Source organism: Leptopilina boulardi, unplaced genomic scaffold, assembly GCF_019393585.1.
Source record: "Leptopilina boulardi isolate dan_hultmark-lab unplaced genomic scaffold, ZJU_Lbou_2.1 LbouV2_30, whole genome shotgun sequence".
Taxonomy (NCBI): Eukaryota; Metazoa; Arthropoda; class Insecta; order Hymenoptera; family Figitidae; genus Leptopilina; species Leptopilina boulardi.
The window spans coordinates 2,895,692-2,915,876 of record NW_026137863.1 but is presented as its reverse complement, the minus strand read 5'-3'; the positions used below and the strand labels follow the sequence as shown (position 1 = coordinate 2,915,876).

At 31.8% G+C, this 20,185-nt stretch overlaps 1 protein-coding gene across 1 annotated transcript in view; it reads left to right on the top strand.

Moving 5' to 3' along the window:
• The first annotated feature begins 3,150 nt into the window (after positions 1-3,150).
• The window catches only part of LOC127282379 (zinc finger protein with KRAB and SCAN domains 8-like), a 248,757-nt gene continuing 231,722 nt past the window's right edge, over positions 3,151-20,185 (top strand). Inside the window, exon 1 of the mRNA XM_051306566.1 lies at positions 3,151-3,340. Within this exon, the coding sequence (XP_051162523.1) occupies positions 3,151-3,340 (190 nt within the window). The remainder of the gene's footprint in view (positions 3,341-20,185) is intronic.

Sequence of the window (20,185 nt, the reverse complement as noted above, 5' to 3'; positions counted from 1 at the left end):
AGTAACCGGTACCTTATAGTAATTAGTACCATATAGTAACAGTTACCATAGTAATCGGTACCATATAGTAACTGTTACCATATAGTAACCGTTACCATAGTAACTGGTACCATATAGTAAATTGTACCATATAGTAATTAGTACCATATAGTAACAGTTACCTTAGTAACCGGTACCATATAGTAACCGGTACCATAGTAACTCGTACCATATAGTAAATGGTACCATATAGTAACTGTTACCATATAGCAACCGGTACTATAGCAACCAAATTTCAAAAAGTGTGATTCTTTATGAAATTTTAACCCAAATTCTCGTCTTTTGTAGTCTGTTCGCTATGTTGAAATAAAATACATCGAGTTTATAAAGTTTAAATAATGGTAAATTGAATAAGAAAAGGAAATTTAAAAAAAGCAAATAGAATATCGATATAAAAAATTCGATTTTCATCAAGTGTATGAAGAGAAGTAGTTAATGGTGCCAATCGGCACTTGGCAATAAATAATGATGCCTCGAAAGTCATAAATATTAGTGCGTATAAAAATTTTAATTAAATTTTAATAGTATACGCGATACGCATTGGCTTCTTCTCGTGTATATATATATATATATATATATAGTGAAAGTCAATATTTTAATAACTTTTCTTGATTAGAGGATCATTAGATAAATGAGAAAATTTCTCCAATCACTTTATAAAAGTTTTGCGTCTCTTCTATATCTATATATTTTGTGGAGAATCAGTCAATTATCTTTGTCCATATTAGACGTGAGAACTTGCACCCGCGAAATCCAATATGGGCGGTTGTAATTCAAATGAACGCGCGGTAATTTGTAAATTTTCTTTATGTTAGAGAGCGCGCGCGCGCACACGACGTGGGAATATGCGCAGAGAGAATCGTTTTCAGTTTCGATGTGTTCCTTAAATTGGATACGCCTGACTCGATAGCTTTATCTATCCATAAATAGGAAAATGCTGTGTTGGGTGAAGTTATATAAATGTAAATTCGAGCAGGTCGTTGTGTATATATCGCGAGAGTAGACAAGATGTTGCAAAGTGGACCCAAGTTGTCTGTAAATTTTATGTGCGCTGAATTTTACGAATAGTTCATAATCTTTTGAATTTCAAATTATATAGAGATAATTTAAATGATTTATTTTTCTGATTTAAAAGTAACTTTCTTGAAGAAATTAAAGCATAATTTCTATATATATTTGACGCCTGGGATTATTTATTTAAATTGAAAAGTTATTTGAAAAATTCGAATAATTTGACAGGGAATTAGATATAGGGGAATATAAAAAGATTGATTTCAGGCTCTGTTTGACTCTTTTTTTTTGTATATATATTTAATTTTGCAGTCGGATCACGGTCGCCGCAGACTTAATGCGGTTTAACTTGGCTAAAAAGAAAAAAAAAGAGAGACTGGCGAAATATTATGAAAACATTGCGAGACATTGTGGCGCCGTGGAGACACAACCACGCCCGTTTTTAAACGACCAAAAGCCTTTGTTTTCGATTGACTATTAGTTACACAAATTAGCCCATAAAAACGCTGTTTCGTTTAAAGAACCGGAGATCATAAATAACGAAAGCGACTGTTGAGATAGTCTCAAATGCTAATCACATTTCACGATTCAGTATTTTCAGTTCAATATTTCTTATTCCTAGTTTTTTGGCGATGTTACTGTTTTAAATATTATGTAAATTTTATTTACTAAAACAGGTGAATTGTTGAGAGAAAAACTTTCTCCCTGAGGCGTGTATGTATTTTCTTATATTTATATATACAGGCATAAGTTCATTTCGAATCGAAAGTTTAAGTGTGTGTTCATTTATTTCAATTTACCTGCAACTTCACTCGTCATATATGTGTGTTATTAGCTTGTCGGAAATCATATGGCTATCAAAAAGAGAGAAAAGATTCCTCAGCATATTTCCTCGGCAAGGTTATATGTGCGCAATCGTGAGAAGAAAATTGTTATTAAACTTTCCCACTTCCTGTTTATATGTTCCGAGAAAAAACACACACGCGGGGAAAAATGAATTGTACTTAATAAACTTGGAATTTTTTTTTGGTTGTTACAACAAATCTGCATTGTTGTAATAACAAATTGAATAGTAATACTAAATAATATATTTGTTGGTTTAATAAGAAATTTATTGTTGGTATACAAATTTGTTGTAACTTTTACTATTTTAAAAGTAAAACCTGAACTGTCTGCACAGTTTCTGTGCATATGTCTGTCAATTTTTACTCCAGGTATAATAAAATTTACTTCTGAAATAGTAAAAATTATTCTGTAAATAGTAAATTTTACATGTCTGTCAATTTTTACTCCAGGTTTAGTAAATACTCCAGTATAGTACTGCTGAAATAGTAAAAATTATTCTGGAAATAGTAAATTTTACTATACTTGGAGTAAAAAATACCAGAAACTGCGAATAGTTTAGATTGTACTTTTAAAGTAGTAAAAGTTACTTTATTCGTTTTTCAATTTTTCTCCAGTAATATTGTTAGTGCAACAATAGAGATTTACTGTGGCGGCCAAACAAAATCTGTTAGGTTTTAGTTACAATTCTCTTTTCTCCATGCATCTGAAGTAATTGAAAACTTCTCATTAGTAGAGTTAGTTGTTGTTCAAACATGTATTGGTCATTTTATTATGAAAAGTTAGTACACATAAATAGCGTTGGATAAATTTAGTTGCGGATAATTTTAACTAATGTTTTTCTAATATTATAATTATGGTAAAATTTGTTGCAGTTAATTTTTATACCGATTTTGGGGTAAAAATTCTTTTTTTTTCTTATGTAAAATATCTGTTTCGATAGAGTCAATTCCGGAGTCAATTTGAAAGTCGATATAGTCTCGAGTTGTCTTCATTTCTCGAAAGGATTTATTTCAAGATAGTTTTCATCGTTTGAGGGTTCATCATCCAATTTGAAGTTGTGTGCCTCCTTAGTGGTGGTTTGGTTCATCGGATAGCACCGTAACCTACAACCTGTAGGATGAAGCTCCTCTATAACGGGGTCTTGAACACTATCTGTATATAAGTGCGCCGCTAACAAAGTTGTCAGTTCAATATAAACCAGTATCGCGGACATAGTATAGCTCTCTTCTAGTTGGTTATATATATATGTGCAACATGTACATCGTCTATGGATGCAGATGCAAACCAAATGGTGTTGCGAACCACAAGTGGAAGATATTTCTTGGTGACACAACAGAGTGGACTATACTCCATACGGTCAGCTCGTTAGTGGGCTGCATGTGGACTTGTCATACATCGGGAGTACGTGCTCAACCACCCGGCATCCGATGTCATAAACTTGCTCGTTTTTGCCCCGTTTCCTTCTCTTGTTTCTTCGCTACATCCTCTTTCTTCTTCTTCTTCTTCTTCTTCTTCTTCTTCTTCTTCTTCTTCTTCTTCTTCTTCTTCTTCCTTTTCTTGTCTTTTGGCCAATTGAAAAGTTTGTACTTCTGATATGTACCGTAAGATGCGTTGAATTCTCGAGAGACAAGTGCTATATATACTGATATTATATACTTTTGTAAACGGCAGGTGTCGCTCGTTTCGTTCGCATTTTTTATCCTAAAAAGAGAAAAATATAAATACTTTCTTGGAATTGTTCTTCTTTTTCGGATAGTTATGTATTTTAAAAATTTGCTAATTTCAGTTACACTGCAAAAAAAAAAAAAGGCAAATATTTTATATTTTGCTCTAATACGAATTTGGAAATGAAAAATAATTGTGTAATAAGTGAAAGTATTTAAGGAGACATTATAAAGTCCCCCTTTTATAATCTCGCGCACACGATATTGAAGTTGAGAATTTTATACGGTTTCCCGTAAAGTGGAAGTAGAACTTTCGAATGGCTTGATTCTTGAACGCCTACACTTCCACCTTCTCAGCGGTTGGTTCTCTACTCCCCGCGAACCGATTCGCTTTGCTCTCTCGCTCGTTACAAGCCGCTTGTCACCTGCGTTTGTATTCTGTCGTTAGTAACGCCGTCCGCTCACTTTGGTTCGAGTTCCATGGAAACTGTTACAGGATAAAATAATAATAACAACACTAATAATAATAATAATAATGATAATAATAATAGACAACGCAGGCACGACTCATGCAAAATTGTCGAAATGTTTTCATTCTTTTATAAAAGTTTTTCTATTTTATATATATACACACACATGGTTGGTTTTATAATGGCTAAACAGAAGCGAATATTTAAAACGCGCATGAGTTATGTGATTAGGGCACTAGGTTCTGTAAAAGGAAATTATTTCTTCATACACCTGAAACGTAATGCGCTTATATACATGTGGAGAATTTTCCTGATCTCGATCTATAAAGACTTGACATGAAAAAAATTTCTACATATATGCGAAATTTTTCTTTCTTTCTTTCTTTCTCGAAATGGTCAATTAGTTTCTTTTTTACGTTTAAAAAGAAGAATTAATTTTTATTTTTTAAATATAGCCTATATTGTTTGGTTTAGTGTATTTTTTGGAGTAGGTTATTGAATATTAGAATTGAAGGGAAAAAAAGTGATATTGGTGGAATTAGTAGTTTTTGTTACATTGGGAACAAAAATTTAAATGACAAAACTACAAAAATTTATACAGAAAGTTTCTGTGAGAAGAAGAAGAAGAAGTAGTTTGAATCTCCACTGAGAGGCTTGGTCCAATATTTTATTTTCCAAATGGAGATAAAATTCGATACTGAAAAAAAATTTATTTGATTCAAATAATCGGTTATTTATTATTAATATTAATATTATTAATTATTATTTAAAATAATTATTATTTGAGTCAATTAAATGGTTAATTTGTTTCAAATACAGAAATTATTGGTTCAAATAAAATTTATTTCATTCAAATAAAAATTATTTGGTTCAAGTAAATATTTATTTGATAATAGTCAAGTAATCGTGTATTTAAATCAAATAAATTTTTTTTCAGTGTAGAAACATATTCAAATTTCACATTCTCACAGAAAGCAATGGATTTTTCATTCGTATCCTTTTGTACATTTTTTGAGTTTTGTCATTTATATTTTTTTGTTCGCAATGTCAAAAACTAATTTTGTTTAAAATTTTATATCTTAAGTTTTTTGAGTTAAAAATTTTTTTTGTATTCTGTATCTAAAATAGATTATCATTTTTTTCTTGTCTGAGATTATAATTTTTTTTTTTGTGTAAGATTATCATTTTTTTTTTTTGTGTGACGAATATCGTGGACACGGTTATGCAAATACCATATGGAGGGATGACAGTGGCATTAGTTAAGTAATGGAATGTCCAATTACAGGCAGACCGACATCACGACTTAAGCACCGCGGGCGTGCGTCCGGCACTGGTAGCTAAACGAAACTAGCATTTTTGATGAAATAACGAGGTTGTTACGCGCTCATGACGTTCAGTATGTTGATTCTAGTCACGTTGTTTTCCAAGACACACAGTTTTACATATGTCTCTATTTATGTAAATATATTTTATACATATATATGCGGCTTGAGTGGGAAAAAATTATTATTTTCTTTTTAAACTTTGAACTGTTTTTATTATTTTTTTTTAAACAAACTTTGTTTATTTTTGTTAGAATATATTTATAGAAATGTAAGAATTATTTCGACACATTCAATCAAGTTTTTTTTTCGGTCTTTCGATTTTTTTCGATGATTATTAGCTGGTAGTTAACTTTGCCTTTTATGTTGCAATTCTGATTTTACGAACAGTAATTGAAGTTTTGAAGGCAAGTGACCCTAATATGGCTTTAACAAATTTCCAAATGGAAATGGGTTTTCGGTTTACAAATTGTAGCTAATCGCAATTTCTTCGTTTTAGTTTATCTTGAATATTTCCTATCTTATTTTATAAATATTTTGTACTAATTGTTTGAGATAAAGATTTTTTTCCGTGATTAATATATAAATTCCAATTATATTCCGGATATTAAATTCATTAAGGGAGACTCGAAATTTTCGTCTTATATGGATGTTGTATATTTTGCTACTTGACATTCCCGCATGTAAATTCATGTATGGTTTAATGGCCAAATCGGAAGAAGCTCTCGCGATTAATTTGAATTCTAATTGGAGTGAGTGTTTAAAGAGGGTGGAATTGCGTTGTTCAGTGAATTCTCTTCGTTCCTTAATGTAATAAAAGGTTCCACGCGACATAATGAGAGGGGAGGATGAGAGTCATCGTGTTTACTATCAGTGACCACGGTTGCATCACATTAGTCGAGTGTATATTTACGGTCAATGGTATACATAAGGAACATTAGCAAAGGGGCCCAATATAAGTATATATATATATATATATATACGTAAATGGAGAGTAATTCGCAACGCGCGACATGAGAGTATAAACTGCTCGGGTTCTTTTTCTCCCCTTTCACATTGTCCCGCGAAATTAGCGCGATAAATTCCCATGGGATATATTGCGACTTTTACACGGAATCCTTAAGCCATTATGGAAAGGCTTTATAAAAAGGATCTTGCTCAAGGTTGTAATGTGTATTTTAAGTAAGGGAGTAAATGTAGATTTTTTTTGAGGTTTCTTTTTTTATTGTGGTAAACAAATATTCTGTAGAGGAATTTAAAAACAAATGTTCAAATTTTCTTCTTTTAATACAAAAAATTCTTAGCAGCGGTTGCTAAGGATAAACAGGTCATGGAAATGGTTGCTATAGGAACGGTTTCTATGGTACTGGTTTCTATGGTAGCGGTTACTATGGTACCGGATACTATATGGTACCGGTTACTATGGTACCGGATAGTATATGGTACCGGATACTATATGGTACCGGTTACTATATTATACCGGATACTATATGGTACAGGTTACTATGGTACGGGTTACTGTATGGTACTGGTTTCTATGGTACCGGATAGTATATGGTACCGGATACTATATGGTACCGGTTTCTATGGCACCGGTTACTATGGTACCGGATAGTATATGGTACCGGTTACTATGGCACCGGTTACTATGGTACCGGTTTCTATGGTACGGTTACTATATGGTACCGGATACTATATGGTACAGGTTACTATAGTACCGGCTAATAGATGGTACCGGTTACTATATGGTACCGGCTACTATATGCTACCGGATACTATATGGTACTGGTTACTATGATACCAGTTAATATGGTACATTTATGGTCACGAAATCCTAAAAATAATTTTTTTTTAGAAATATTGTTATTCGTATGGAATTTCTAAATAGAAATTTAAAGTGATTTGATTTATTATATATATATTTAAAGATGTAACATTAGACAGATAACCGAAAATTTTCTATTCCGGAATGGACCGTTAGAGGTTGCGAATGACTCAAAGGCTTAAAAATAGCCGGCAACACGGATGTCTTTTGACGGGAATAGCACAAGATAACAGAAGGCTTCTACGGATAAACGGTAATCGGCACTCGCGCGCGCTCGTATAAGAAACTGTACACCTGCGTCCGTCGACGAGATTGTAATTTGGTTAGGGTATATCTTCGTTCGCCGTTAGTGTCAATGCTCCCTCCGCGTGATTTGCCATCGCTAGAGATTCTCGAATAACAATATAAAATTTCTTGTCTTATACGCAACAATTATAATTCTCTATTTCTTAAAAAAAATAACAAAAACGATATTATTTTTTAATTTGATTTTTATGAAAAAAGTAATAATTTTTTTTTTATTAATTTTTTAATTATTTCATCTCGAACTCTGTAAAGAATTAGTAATAATCTTAACTCAAATTAGTTAAAATTTTTACTAATTCTTTAGATATAATATGGTAGCGAAACAATATTTTTTTCATTAGTAAATTAAATCACTGCGTGTGAAATAATAATAATAATTGGCATTTTGTTATTTATAATATAATATGGAACTGAAAGTGCTGAGTTATTTACTCGACGTGGATTATATGTTATCAGACGGTTAAATGTAAAGAAACATCTGAGAGAGAAGAAAAGGACGAAAAGTAGGTAGAGGATGAGAGAACGACAAGTTAAACGAGTATATCTATATATATATATATATATATATATATATATATATATATGACGCTCCACGAGAAAAGGGACCTAACGTGCTTTTGACTTAAGGTTCATTCACTGTGTCATTGCACGGTAAAAGCGAACCTTAAGTCAAAAGCACGTTAGGTCCCTTTTCTCGTGGAGCGTCACATATATATATATATATATATAGTGGAAGCGGGATATGTAATCGACTATAAGAAAAAGACAAAGATGAAAAGACGACATGTGCGCGTCCTTGAGCTTCCTCTCTGCTGTCTTTGAAGACTATCACAACTCAACACCTGAGAAAAAGTAAAAAAAAAAAAAAAAAGAAAAAAACTTATAATTATGACCCTATATATAGCAAAACGTGGATAAAATTTTTTTTACATGCACCATATGTATAATTGTGCGGTATGTAATTATTTTAATTTAAATTGAATAACGGAACTTTCGATTCACAATTCATAACAGTTATCGTAGAATTTTTATCCTCCTTCAATTTCGCTATTAACTTACTCTTTATTAATTATAATAATTGTCATTATATTGTATTTTTTGTAATTAAATTTTTAATTATTATTACATAAATTAAATTTTTTTAAAAATATTTTGAAGATTGCATTATCTACAATTGATATTATTGCATTATTAATGTTGAAAGATTGTAATTGAACATTCCGCGAGAGCTTAAAAAGTTGCATCATGAAAAAAAAACGAGAATAAAAGTAAGATCCAAGTTTGTTGGACTTGCAAAGTTCCCACGGCGCAATTCACGCTAAATCAGTCTCTCTCTTCCTCGTTTTTCAATCTTCGTCAATCGAAACCTCTCTCGGTTGTCGATATTTCGACAACGTTTTCACTCTTTATAGTTTATTGGTCCGATCCGAACATCTCGTTTCTAGATCGATATTGAAACGTCGTTTCTCAACTGACCCGTGTCCTGAAACTATATTGGAAAGGTATAAAATTGACGCTGAATTGTTATCTGTCTTTGAACTCATATTTCAAATTTACAATGAGCCAATGCAACAATTGAATAATTGTTTTGCTTTAGGACAAATGGAATTTTTTTTTTCTTTCTTTGCGAAACTATGTTTTTTTATATGTATGTGAAATTAATAAGGGATAATGATTTTCTTTTTTAAATCCTGCATTTCTTTTTGCAATTTATTTATATATTTGATTTTTTTTTTCGTGAGAAAGTTTACGGTAAATGAAAATAAATTGTGACCATTAGTTCACTTTGGTAAAATAATGTATTTTATTTTCGGAGTTTACGCCGTATCTTCAGGACAAGTGACAAGAATCCTGGCGCCCACACAACCGGTCGCAATTATATTACATGAATGCTCAAACAGCTTCTCTTCTCGTCTTTCCAAAAAAAAAGAAATGAAAAAAGAAAATAAAATCCACAATATTGACAATTTTGTATGATTATTATTATCGTAATTACCTAACGCTAATCTACCGCACAATTTGTAATGTAAAAAAAAAATTACTATTCAAGGACCAATTTCAGAAATAGCTTTCGTTCCTTGATTGAAATAAATACGCGTATTTCTGTACGCAGTGTGTGTATATATATGTATATATTAGTAACGTGATTACGGTGTTCAACGTCATTGTGGTTACAATTTCAAAAGCAAAGTCTACCTCCCAGACATTTGCGTAAACTGCAATTTAAAATTATAAAATGTATGGAGAGATATGCGCAACTGAAGAGACATTATGTTTCTTCCAGTTCGTCTTTCATACAAAAGTGTCAAATCAATTTTAATTGATAAAATAAGAAAATTCTTCCAACAGTTAAAATTTTTAGGAAACTCTAAAAACAGGTTTTTTGGTTAGGGACTTTTTTTTTAGTGTTTTTGATATTTTGAAATAACTGGTACCATAGTAACCGGTACCATAGTAACAGGTACCATAGTAACCGGTACCATAGTAACTGGTACCATAATAAGTAAATGGCACCAAAGTAACTGGTACCGAAGTAACTGGTACCATAGTAACTGGTACCATAGTAACCGGTACCATAGTAACCGGTACCATAGTAACCGGTACCATAGTAACTGGTACCATAATAAGTAAATGGCACAAAAGTAACTGGTACCGAAGTAACTGGTACCGTAGTAACCGGTATCATAGTAACTGGTACCATAATAACTAAATGGCACCAAAGTAACTGGTACCGAAGTAACTGGTACCATAGTAACTGGTACCATAGTAACCGGTACCATAGTAACCGGTACCATAGTAACCGGTACCATAGTAACCGGTACCATAGTAACCGGTACCATAGCAACCGGTACCATAGCAACCGGTACCATAGTAACCGGTACCACAGTAACTGGTACCATAGTAATTAAATGGGACCAACGTAATTGGTACCATAGTAATCGGTACCATATAGTAACGGGTACCATAGTAAACGTTTCCATAATAACCTTTTCCATAGTAACCTTTTCCAGTAGCAATCGTTTATTAAAAATTACTTAAAAACATTTTAGTGTCTCAGATCTTTAAAATGTCTTAAATTAAACTTTAAAATATTATTTTATGATACTAGTGTCTGAAATAAAATTTTTGCTTAGAGTTTTTTTTCTGTTTTTATTTTATATATACGCTAATTTATTTGAGGAATTATAAAGAAGCCGATTGTCAAGGTTAATGTTATATGAAGGTCAAATGGAAAGGGGTGAAAAAAAAATGACAAAAAAAAAGAATGGGAGTAGCTACTGACCACGCCGTCAGAGACACGCAGTCACTTAGGATCATCGATGTGATTTATGTGGGAAAAGAGACGGTCGGGAGTAAACGAGAACGTCTTTTTAAGCACGCGAAACAATAGTTATCTAGCCGCTCGTGGGCGTAAGCCACGACCTCGATCGGGGCCCCAGTTTTTTGCCAGTCTTATATCGTTCCCATGGCGCGATGTCTGTAATACTATAAAAATACTTCTACAACGTCTTATAAATTACATCTTAAGTTTCCCACAGCGTCCTTTTTTTTCTAAACTCATTTCTAAAATTACTGAGATTTTTCTTTCTACCTTTTAAACTGTTACCCCTTCAACGCAAATTTATTTTTTTTTGTCTCATTGTATCCCGTTTTGAAACTAATTTTTAATTTTTCTGTGTCTTTTGTCTAAAAATAAGACAATCGTTTTTGTTATTCGAAATAATGGAAGTTTTTTTTCGATTGAAAATATAAAATATGATTATAATATATCTGAAAAAAAATGTCATCAATAAAAGTGATTTAGCAAAAGTTGTTCACGATACGATTCTGGTAAAGTTCACTTTCAAATTAGCGCAAATATCTTTGCGGTGGAATCGCGATTTGTATTATTTCTTTTCTTTGTCACGATGTTGAATCTTTCCATTTACAAGGATCGAGCAATCGATTACTTGAACGTTTCTGAAAAGGGCCCATCGCTCTTTCTCTCTTTTTTCTCTCTCTCTCTCATTCACTTTGAACCGAATGTTTTGGTGGTAGGGCTCCACCCGCTTGTATAGGTCGTTATCTGAGGATCGTCTGCGCGTTAATGGTCTATCCAATACAGGAAGGTCCAACCACGTCGTGCGCGACGCTCACTTGCTCGACATTCCGTACAAATGTTCAGCCGATCAGATTAATCCGCCAGTTTCTTTCCTTCTTCTTCTTCTTTTGCTTTTTTTGCATTTTATTTTTTGCTCCTTTTCATCTTTCTGCCGAGACTAAATGCAATTTTGTCGAGCGATTCCAAGCGCAAAAAAAAACGATCAAAAATCCGAATGCAACGAATCATCGTCGCTTTGATTTATACGAGAGAATTTATTTTTTTCAAATTTTTATTATAGATAAAATTTCAAAAACATAATCTATAATTTTTTGTTTTTACCTTTTATTCGTGACGCGTCACTTTTTGCAAATTATTTCTAAAAACAGAATTATTGTTGTTGATTAATTTATATATATATATATATATATATACAGTCAGAAAAGTTCCATGGTAGTCACAGCCCATGAGTGCGAGTGAGACAAACTTATGCGTAACGCATGCTTTCCTATGACTACCATGGTACTTTTCTTACTGTATATATATATATATATATATATATATATATATTTGTGAACGATTAATTTGAAAGAGGAATTAATTTTCCAATTACGTGGATGATTTCAGTGTGCCTTGAGGTAACGCCTGCATACTTGACTAGTGTGTCAAGGCCGCAAATGTTGTACGCGGTTCAAACTAGTTTATTGTTCAGTCTTATTTCTACACCTCACACTCTTATCAGCATGATTACGACTTCGTATATTCTTTGACTTCTGACAAGAATATAAATACTTGCAGAACACAGTGAACCCTTAACATTTTTATTAAATTGCTATTAATTAAATTTAATAATTAATTTCCTTCTTTATTGTGACTACATTCATTCAAGGTTTTTTTTCAAATAATTTAATTTTAATTTAATCATTCACATGATTTCTTTTTGGAATAAAAATTGTTTTAGAAATGAATAGAAAAATTATTTGTAAATATATATTTGATAATACTCGTGTAATTTTTATAATAGGGATGAAGAATTCATCTCTTTGAGTATTTTGATTTTGAAGCGCCTATATATTTCTCAATTACGCGACATTGGAATTTTTCAGTTTTATCGAATTAGCTAGGCATCGCCGCTAATGAAAGCAACAGAAGCTATATCTCGAAGCGGCATTTGCTCTTTGCAGAAATGCCGCCGTGACTACCGATGCGTCTCCGTATCAAGTCAGCGTGTTTATTTATCCTGCGAATATGGCAAAGTAGATATATACCTTGTGTCCCACAAATTGCCTTGGTCGCGCTTTTTCCATCGTGTTAAAACCCCTTTTGGACCGCGTTCCAACAGCTCCTAAACATGCCGCGCGCGGCGCGAGAAACTTTACAAGAAACTCTCCGCATCGACAAGATGAGACGCGTTTCTTGCGGGGGCGGCAGCCTTACGACACTTCTCTTTCTCTCTCTCTCTCTTTCTCTCTTCTTTTTTTATTCACGCGCGACAACAATCGGCTTCGTGACTCTTGATAAATTATTATTATTATTATTATTATTATTATTATTATTATTATTATTATTATTATTATTATTATTATTATCAGTATTATTTTGGTTCTTGTAACTAAATTTTAGTTGGCTGATATAAAGTCGTAGTTGTCTCAACTAAACATTTGGTTTAAATTTTTAAATTCCAACTAAAATTTGGTTACGGTAACAAAATAATTTGGTTAACAGAAAAAAATAGTTTGGTCTAAAAAACCAAATTATTTTTTATTGTCCTAACTGTTGGTTTGATCAACCAAACATTTTTGTTGACCTAAAAAAAAATTTGGTTGAGCTAACCAAATATTTTTCTTACGACAACAAAAAACACTCAACCAAATTTTTTGGTTGACTCAAATACTCTCTAAATCTAAATTAGTAAAAATGTTTACTAATTTAAATTAGTGACTCACTTTTTGCTTTAGAATTAGTTAAATTTTACTAATTGTTAGTAAAAGTTATACTAATAATTAATAAAATTTTACTAATTGAGAAGCAAAAAGTGAGTTACTAATTCAAATTAGTAAACTTTTTTACTAATGCAGATTTAGAGAGTAAATAATTGGTTGACTCAAACAAATAGTTTGGTTGCTTAATAAACTTTTTTATTGGCCTAGCCAAATTTTTGGTTGCTCTGACTAAACATTTTTCTCAGTGTCATGAAAAAATATTTTTTTCACTCAGTGTAGAATATATTTTTCGATTTCAAAAAAAATTGGTTGTCACTTTTTCAATTGGATTGGTAAATTGTCATATTTTTAGAGGATTTTTACCCCCCTTTTGTTGAAAGTAATTTCTTGGAGTTTATATCTCTTCTCTCTTTTCCCTCTCTTGTCTGTCTTCAAAGCCATCAGCTGGCACAAGGCTTTTTGTCATGATTGATATATGGCGTAATAGGATCATTTATTTTCTTGATGCCACGTTATTCTCTTCAACATATTCCTTTCTTCTTCCTTCCTTCCGTTCTTCTTTTGAAAATCGCGCTTTTCATAGTTGTATATGCCACCGCAGAACCCAAGATGGCGTTACAAATTGCAATGGAATTCACTAATGCGAAAAAGACGCGCGGTAGGCATTGAGAGTCATCGCATGAGTTTTAATATTTCTAATGTTTTTTTTTCAATTTTTTTCCATTTTTGAATTATTTACTTTTGTTTATTTATTATTTAGTAATTAAAAATTATTTTTCACAAATTTTTAAAATTTGAGATGAAAAATAATTTTTGAATAATGAAATTTTTTAATTGGACAATATTTGAAAAAAAAGACTAAAGAGCCGCGCGATCGTGTAAGTGACGGAAGCACGATTTCTCGTTAACGGTTTGCGATAATTTCCGACTTGTCACTGATGTGTAAGTTGTTAAAATTTTGCAGAGGACGTGAGAGGAACACGCGGCTGTCGAGCATGTCAGAGTCGATGATGCGAATCGCAAACACGAGGTTACCTGTCCGTTAAATGCACCTCCGGGTGCGTCTGGCACGGTGTGAATTTAATGATAGGGAAAATAACGTTACATATATACCCGGGATTGAAAAAGTTTTCGGATTCATCGATGAATATTTTTTTTTTTTGTTTCACTTTTTCTCTTCTCGGTGTATGCAAATTGATCTAAAAAAAAAAAAATATATTGATTAAATATAAAACATGAATTCTTGTATAGTTTTCAAAAAATATTTTCAAACTTACACGTGTGCGTTTACGAAATGTTTTTTTATTCTTTCATTAATTTACGGAACAAATGTTTATTTTTTTTTTGTTTTATAAATTTTGAACGTAATTGAATTCCAGTAAAAGAGCCTCGAGTGCTTTCCCTCTGATAAAAGTGCATTAACGATTAAGGCGATTGAATTAAACTACCGGTGTGTACGTGTATATTTATGATAATTTTCGATGCTAATTATATACGATAAAATTTACCAAATTATGTTTGGTTAAGATGATGAACAAGTGATTTCAGACTTTGGAATTCTTGTGTAAAGAAAGTTTATTTTTCTTTTTTTTCTTTTTTTTTTAGTTATCTCTCGTATCCCATGTGAAAAAGTTCCCGGAAATTGATCACTAAAAAGTTTTGCGGAAATTTTTAAGGAAATTTCGACAAATAAAATTATTTTAAGTAATAAAAAATAAAAAGAGATTTTTGCGGTTTAATTTATATAAAAAGAGTTGCTTTATATATACAAAATGCTAGGATTGGTTTTCATTGTCTTAATGACGATGTGTATACATATAGATAGAGATCGTTTTTGCAAGTTGGCAATTAACGAAGATTTTTTTTTTCTTTTTCTTTCTATATTTTTTTTGAAAAACTCGCGACACTGCAATGTGTGTAACTTGCCTTTGGTACAAGACACAGGAAAGCAATAACTTCACTGTGTTTATTGCCAGGGATCTTTGGTCGACTGGCGGATTAATGCCGTTGTACCATTGCAAATGCACCAACGGGATAGATTATTAGACGGGCAGATGTATTAAGAGGACGCATGCGACGTGCACCCACTCTTCTCTCCCAGATAAATACGTCGACAAACTAAGTAGACGTTCACGATTTTCTTTTTATAAATTCTCAAATACCACAGGTATATATATATATATATATATATATATATATATATATATATATATATATATATATATACGTTAGGAAAGAGAAGTTTGAGGAGGCGCTGTTATCCTGTAAATGCGAATACCATAAAATGCTTATATGCTCTTTTATATTTCCTATGAGCTATTTCTGGAATAGATGAAAAAGAAAAATTTAAATACCAATCATCTTGTTTAGCGAATCTTTTTTAAATCTCTAAATTAGATATCATTTTTCTTATTCCTTGCTGGATATATATATAGAATAGTAAAATTATATATAAATTTTTTTCTCGGCGTAAAATAACGTGACTGTAGCTATTTTCACGCCGTGGAAAGTCGCGAATTTAGACGATTGTCTATTATCATGGCGTGAAAAGACATCACTGTAGCCAAATGTCTATTTTCACGTCGTAAAAAGGCGTGACTTTATTCGATTGTCTATCTTCACGACGTACAATGACGTGAAAAGACGTGACTCTAGACGATTATCTATTTTCACGCCGTGAAAAGACGTCACTGTAGCCAATGTCTATTTTCACGTCATGAAAAGGCGTGACTTTATCCGATTGTCTATCTTCACAACATATAATGACGTGAATTTAAACCAAATGCCTATTTTTACGCCGTGAAAAGACGTGACTTTAGACGACTGTCTATTTTCACGACGTAAATGACGTGATTTTAGACAAATGTGTGATTTTAACACCTTACAATGACGTGAATTTAGCCAAAATGTCTATTTTCACGCCGTGAAAAGACGTGAATATATCCGATTGTCTATTTTTACGTCATTTAATAGTTTCTTTATTAATTATAATATGATATAATAATAATAATAACATGATGATACTAGTTGAATAATTAAATAGTTCAGTATTTAAAAAAATTATGTCTTTTTAAATATATTTTCAATGTATATTTTAATTATTTCATAAATATTTCAAAACATACTTTTAAATTACTTTATAAATATTCTTATACATATTTTTTTTTTCGTACCTACTTTTATGGCAATTGAAAAATTTTTCATTAATTTTCTAATAAACATCATTTTTATTGGAAGATTAAGATTTTAATTAGGTCACGTTTTAAAGAGAAAATAAATTAGATGTACGTTTGAATTTTAAAAGCAGCTAATATATATATATATATCGGGGAAACATTTTATCGAGAAACGAGGTTTATGTATACGTTTTGTGTGTGATGTTCACCTGATGAGCGTTTTCCGTTAAGTTCCCTTTGTATATATATATATATTTTGTTTTGTGGTTTATATCAGGACACTAAAGTCTATAAGCACTAATTTGCGTCTTACATATAGAAGAATAATACGCGTCCCCTTAGTCTCAACAATTACACAATCCATCGCAATTAACAGCATTAAAGTGGCCAGGTTTTTTTTTTTAGATCTAATCGTTGCCGCCGCACTTGTATAATTATATACTGTGCGTTGATATTTAATATTTTAACTCAGTGGTGGCAATTGCCGTGTCGGGCTCTTGTATATTTTATAATACACCTACACGCACGATGTATAGTTTTCAAACAAAAAGTAGTAATTAGAGGAGGGACCATATAGCAGTGTCGCCAACAAAACGGAGATACGTGTCAAGCACTTTGCCCCCCCGAGAGAGAGAGAGAGAGAGAGATCCACTATCTTATTTATATTAAATATTCTCAAATTCTGGTCTCGCGAAATCAATATTTAATTACTGTTTTTATTTTCTTTAAAACATTTTCAAAAAAAAAATTGAAATAGAATTTTATTTCTTTTTCTTTAGAATAAAAAAAATGTTTTAAAAGTTATAGAAGAAAAGTATTAAATAGATGATAAAAAGAAATAGAAAATAAGTAGAAAAAAGGGTTAAATATATACATATATATATGTATATACGATCACGGTAAATCTTCTCACTCTTAATTAACGTTGCGCGTCTGACCTTTACGAGTTTTTCTACTTAAATGATCACACTGTAGTATATATATATAGAAACAGTCAGACACGAAATTGCTAGTAGTAATGGTCAGTGAAGACAGACAGCGTCATTTGAAAATAAAGCCTTTAATTTTCACTCTAATCCTTCTATATAATACGGTAAATAAAAACTTCCTAGGATTATTAATTATATACTCAAATATATTTAATTAATAAAATTCAATAAAATTTCTTCTTTCATTAAAATAGAAAAATAATTTAGAATTTACTTTATACACTATTTATATTAAGGAGAAAAAATTAATTATAAATTAAAATTAATTATATATTTTAGAAAGTTTGAAAGAAAAATTAATTGTAAATTCATTAACTATATTAACTTCGAATACAATTGTGTGAAACGTGGAGTATAAACAATTATTTAATTAATTAAAATAATGATTCGTTTTTTACATTGTAAGAATGAAGAATTTTTTTTTAAAGCCTCTTTCAATGAAAATGATTCATTAGAAATTGTTCTATTTAATTTTTGCAGTATTTATAAGCGGGTAAATCTTAAAATTAGCCAAAGTGTTTGTGGTGGTGGGGGTTTAGATCTATGTTTGAAAATAGACTTCGTTTTAATAAAGATAATGATGACATATTTAATGGCACAAAAACAAATTATTATTGCACTGTACATGTTCATTAAATTCCAATTTTTTTTTTGAGAATTAATTTTTTTTTAAATTTATTCGGAAATTAATTATCACATAAAGTCGGGCGTAATACGTGAAAACTAAGGAATATAATCGAGTGTTGGTATCGTGTCGCATCCTATATCTTATGGTAAAAGGGCTTCCCCTGATGTTATAGTTAACGAGTATCGACGTGGCCAGCGAACCTGTCTTGTTCTCGATGTCTCTCTAACACACCTTGACTCTATGCATCTGCCGATTCTATCCTCTCTCGCAACGACGATGTCCATTCATTGTTCACACCTAACCCCGGATATTTATTTTCGCACGCACGTCCTTCGCGCGTATTGTATACACGCGACGTGCACACGACATATTCACACACTCCCTTAAGGATAGGAGAAAGAAAGAAAGAAAGAAAGAAAGAGAAAGAGTAAAATCCACTTTCAGATATATCGTTTGAGGTGTTGTTGCCTCTACGACACCCTCTAGAAAAGACCTACAGCCTCGTACTAACGAGATGTCCCTGCTCTGGGAAATAGAGAGATACCTAGGGACATTTCAAAGACACTCCTGTTTATTGCAAGCCGCAAAAAATTCAGAGAGAATAATACCTATTATTGTTCTGTCCCTTGACTCGTAAAAAGTTCTTGTTCAACTCTGCTGAAATAGTCGCGTGTTTACTTTGAAATAATGAAATCTCAACTCAATTTGTAGTGAATTTTTTTTTGTCTTCAACTTGTTGTGTTCTTTTACCCAACTTTATGTGCTGTGAAAAGAAAAGGTGCAGAAAAGTATTTCATTTGATGCTAAAGCAAAGTTTTTTTTTCTATGCAGGAAAGTTGTGAAAAAAATCAGTGTGGAAAAGTGTACTTTTCTGGACAGTGTGCAGCATAGTACACTTTTTGGTACAGTAGGCAGAAAAACTAAAACAGTGTAGAAAAATATACTTTTCTGCACTGTTTTTTAAATAATTTTTTTTGTAGAAAAGTAAACTTTTTTGCACAGTATGCAGCAAAGTTGTAAAGCAATGCAGAGAAGTATACATTTCTACACAGTAGGCAGCAAAGTTACAAGCAGTATAGAAAAGTACACATTTCTACACAGTAGACAGAATAATTATAAAAGAGTACAGAAAAGTATACTTCTCTGCATAGTATGTAGCAAGGTACACTTTTTTGCACAGTATGCAGCAAAGTTATAAAGCAGTGCAGAAAAGTATACGTTTCTACACTGTAGGCAGCAAAGTTCACATTTCTGTACAGAAAGCAGCAAAACTAAAACAGTGTAGAAAAATATACTTTTCTGCACTGTCTTTTAACCCGGCGAGTATGCGGTTGGGCATCTCATGCTCCACATTTACTTGAAATATATTAATTCCTATAATTTTCATTCTGGCGTTCTGGCACTTCGAGTAGCTGGAGTTATCGTAGTGTATTTATTAGATACCTTTTTATAATATAATACCAAAAATTAACTTAATATAGTAAAATCTAACTTCTAATAGCAATTTTACAGTCAGGGCATGTCATGCCCACCACATAGTCGGTGTAACAGTTTCGCGCCACATACTCGCCGGGTTAAATAATTTTTTTTGTAGAAAAGTAAACTTTTCTGCACAGTATGCAGCAAAGTTGTAAAGCAGTGCAGAAAAGTATACATTTCTACACAGTAGGTAAAAAAATTACAAGCAGTGTAGAAAAGTACACATTTCTACACAGTAGGCAGAATAGTTATAAAACAGTACAGAAAAGTATACTTCTCTGCCTAGTATGTAGCAAAGTACACTTTTTTGCACAGTATGCAGCAAAGTTATAAAGCAGTGCAGAAAAGTATACGTTTCTACACAGTAGGTAAAAAAATTACAAGCAGTGCAGAAAAGTATAAATTT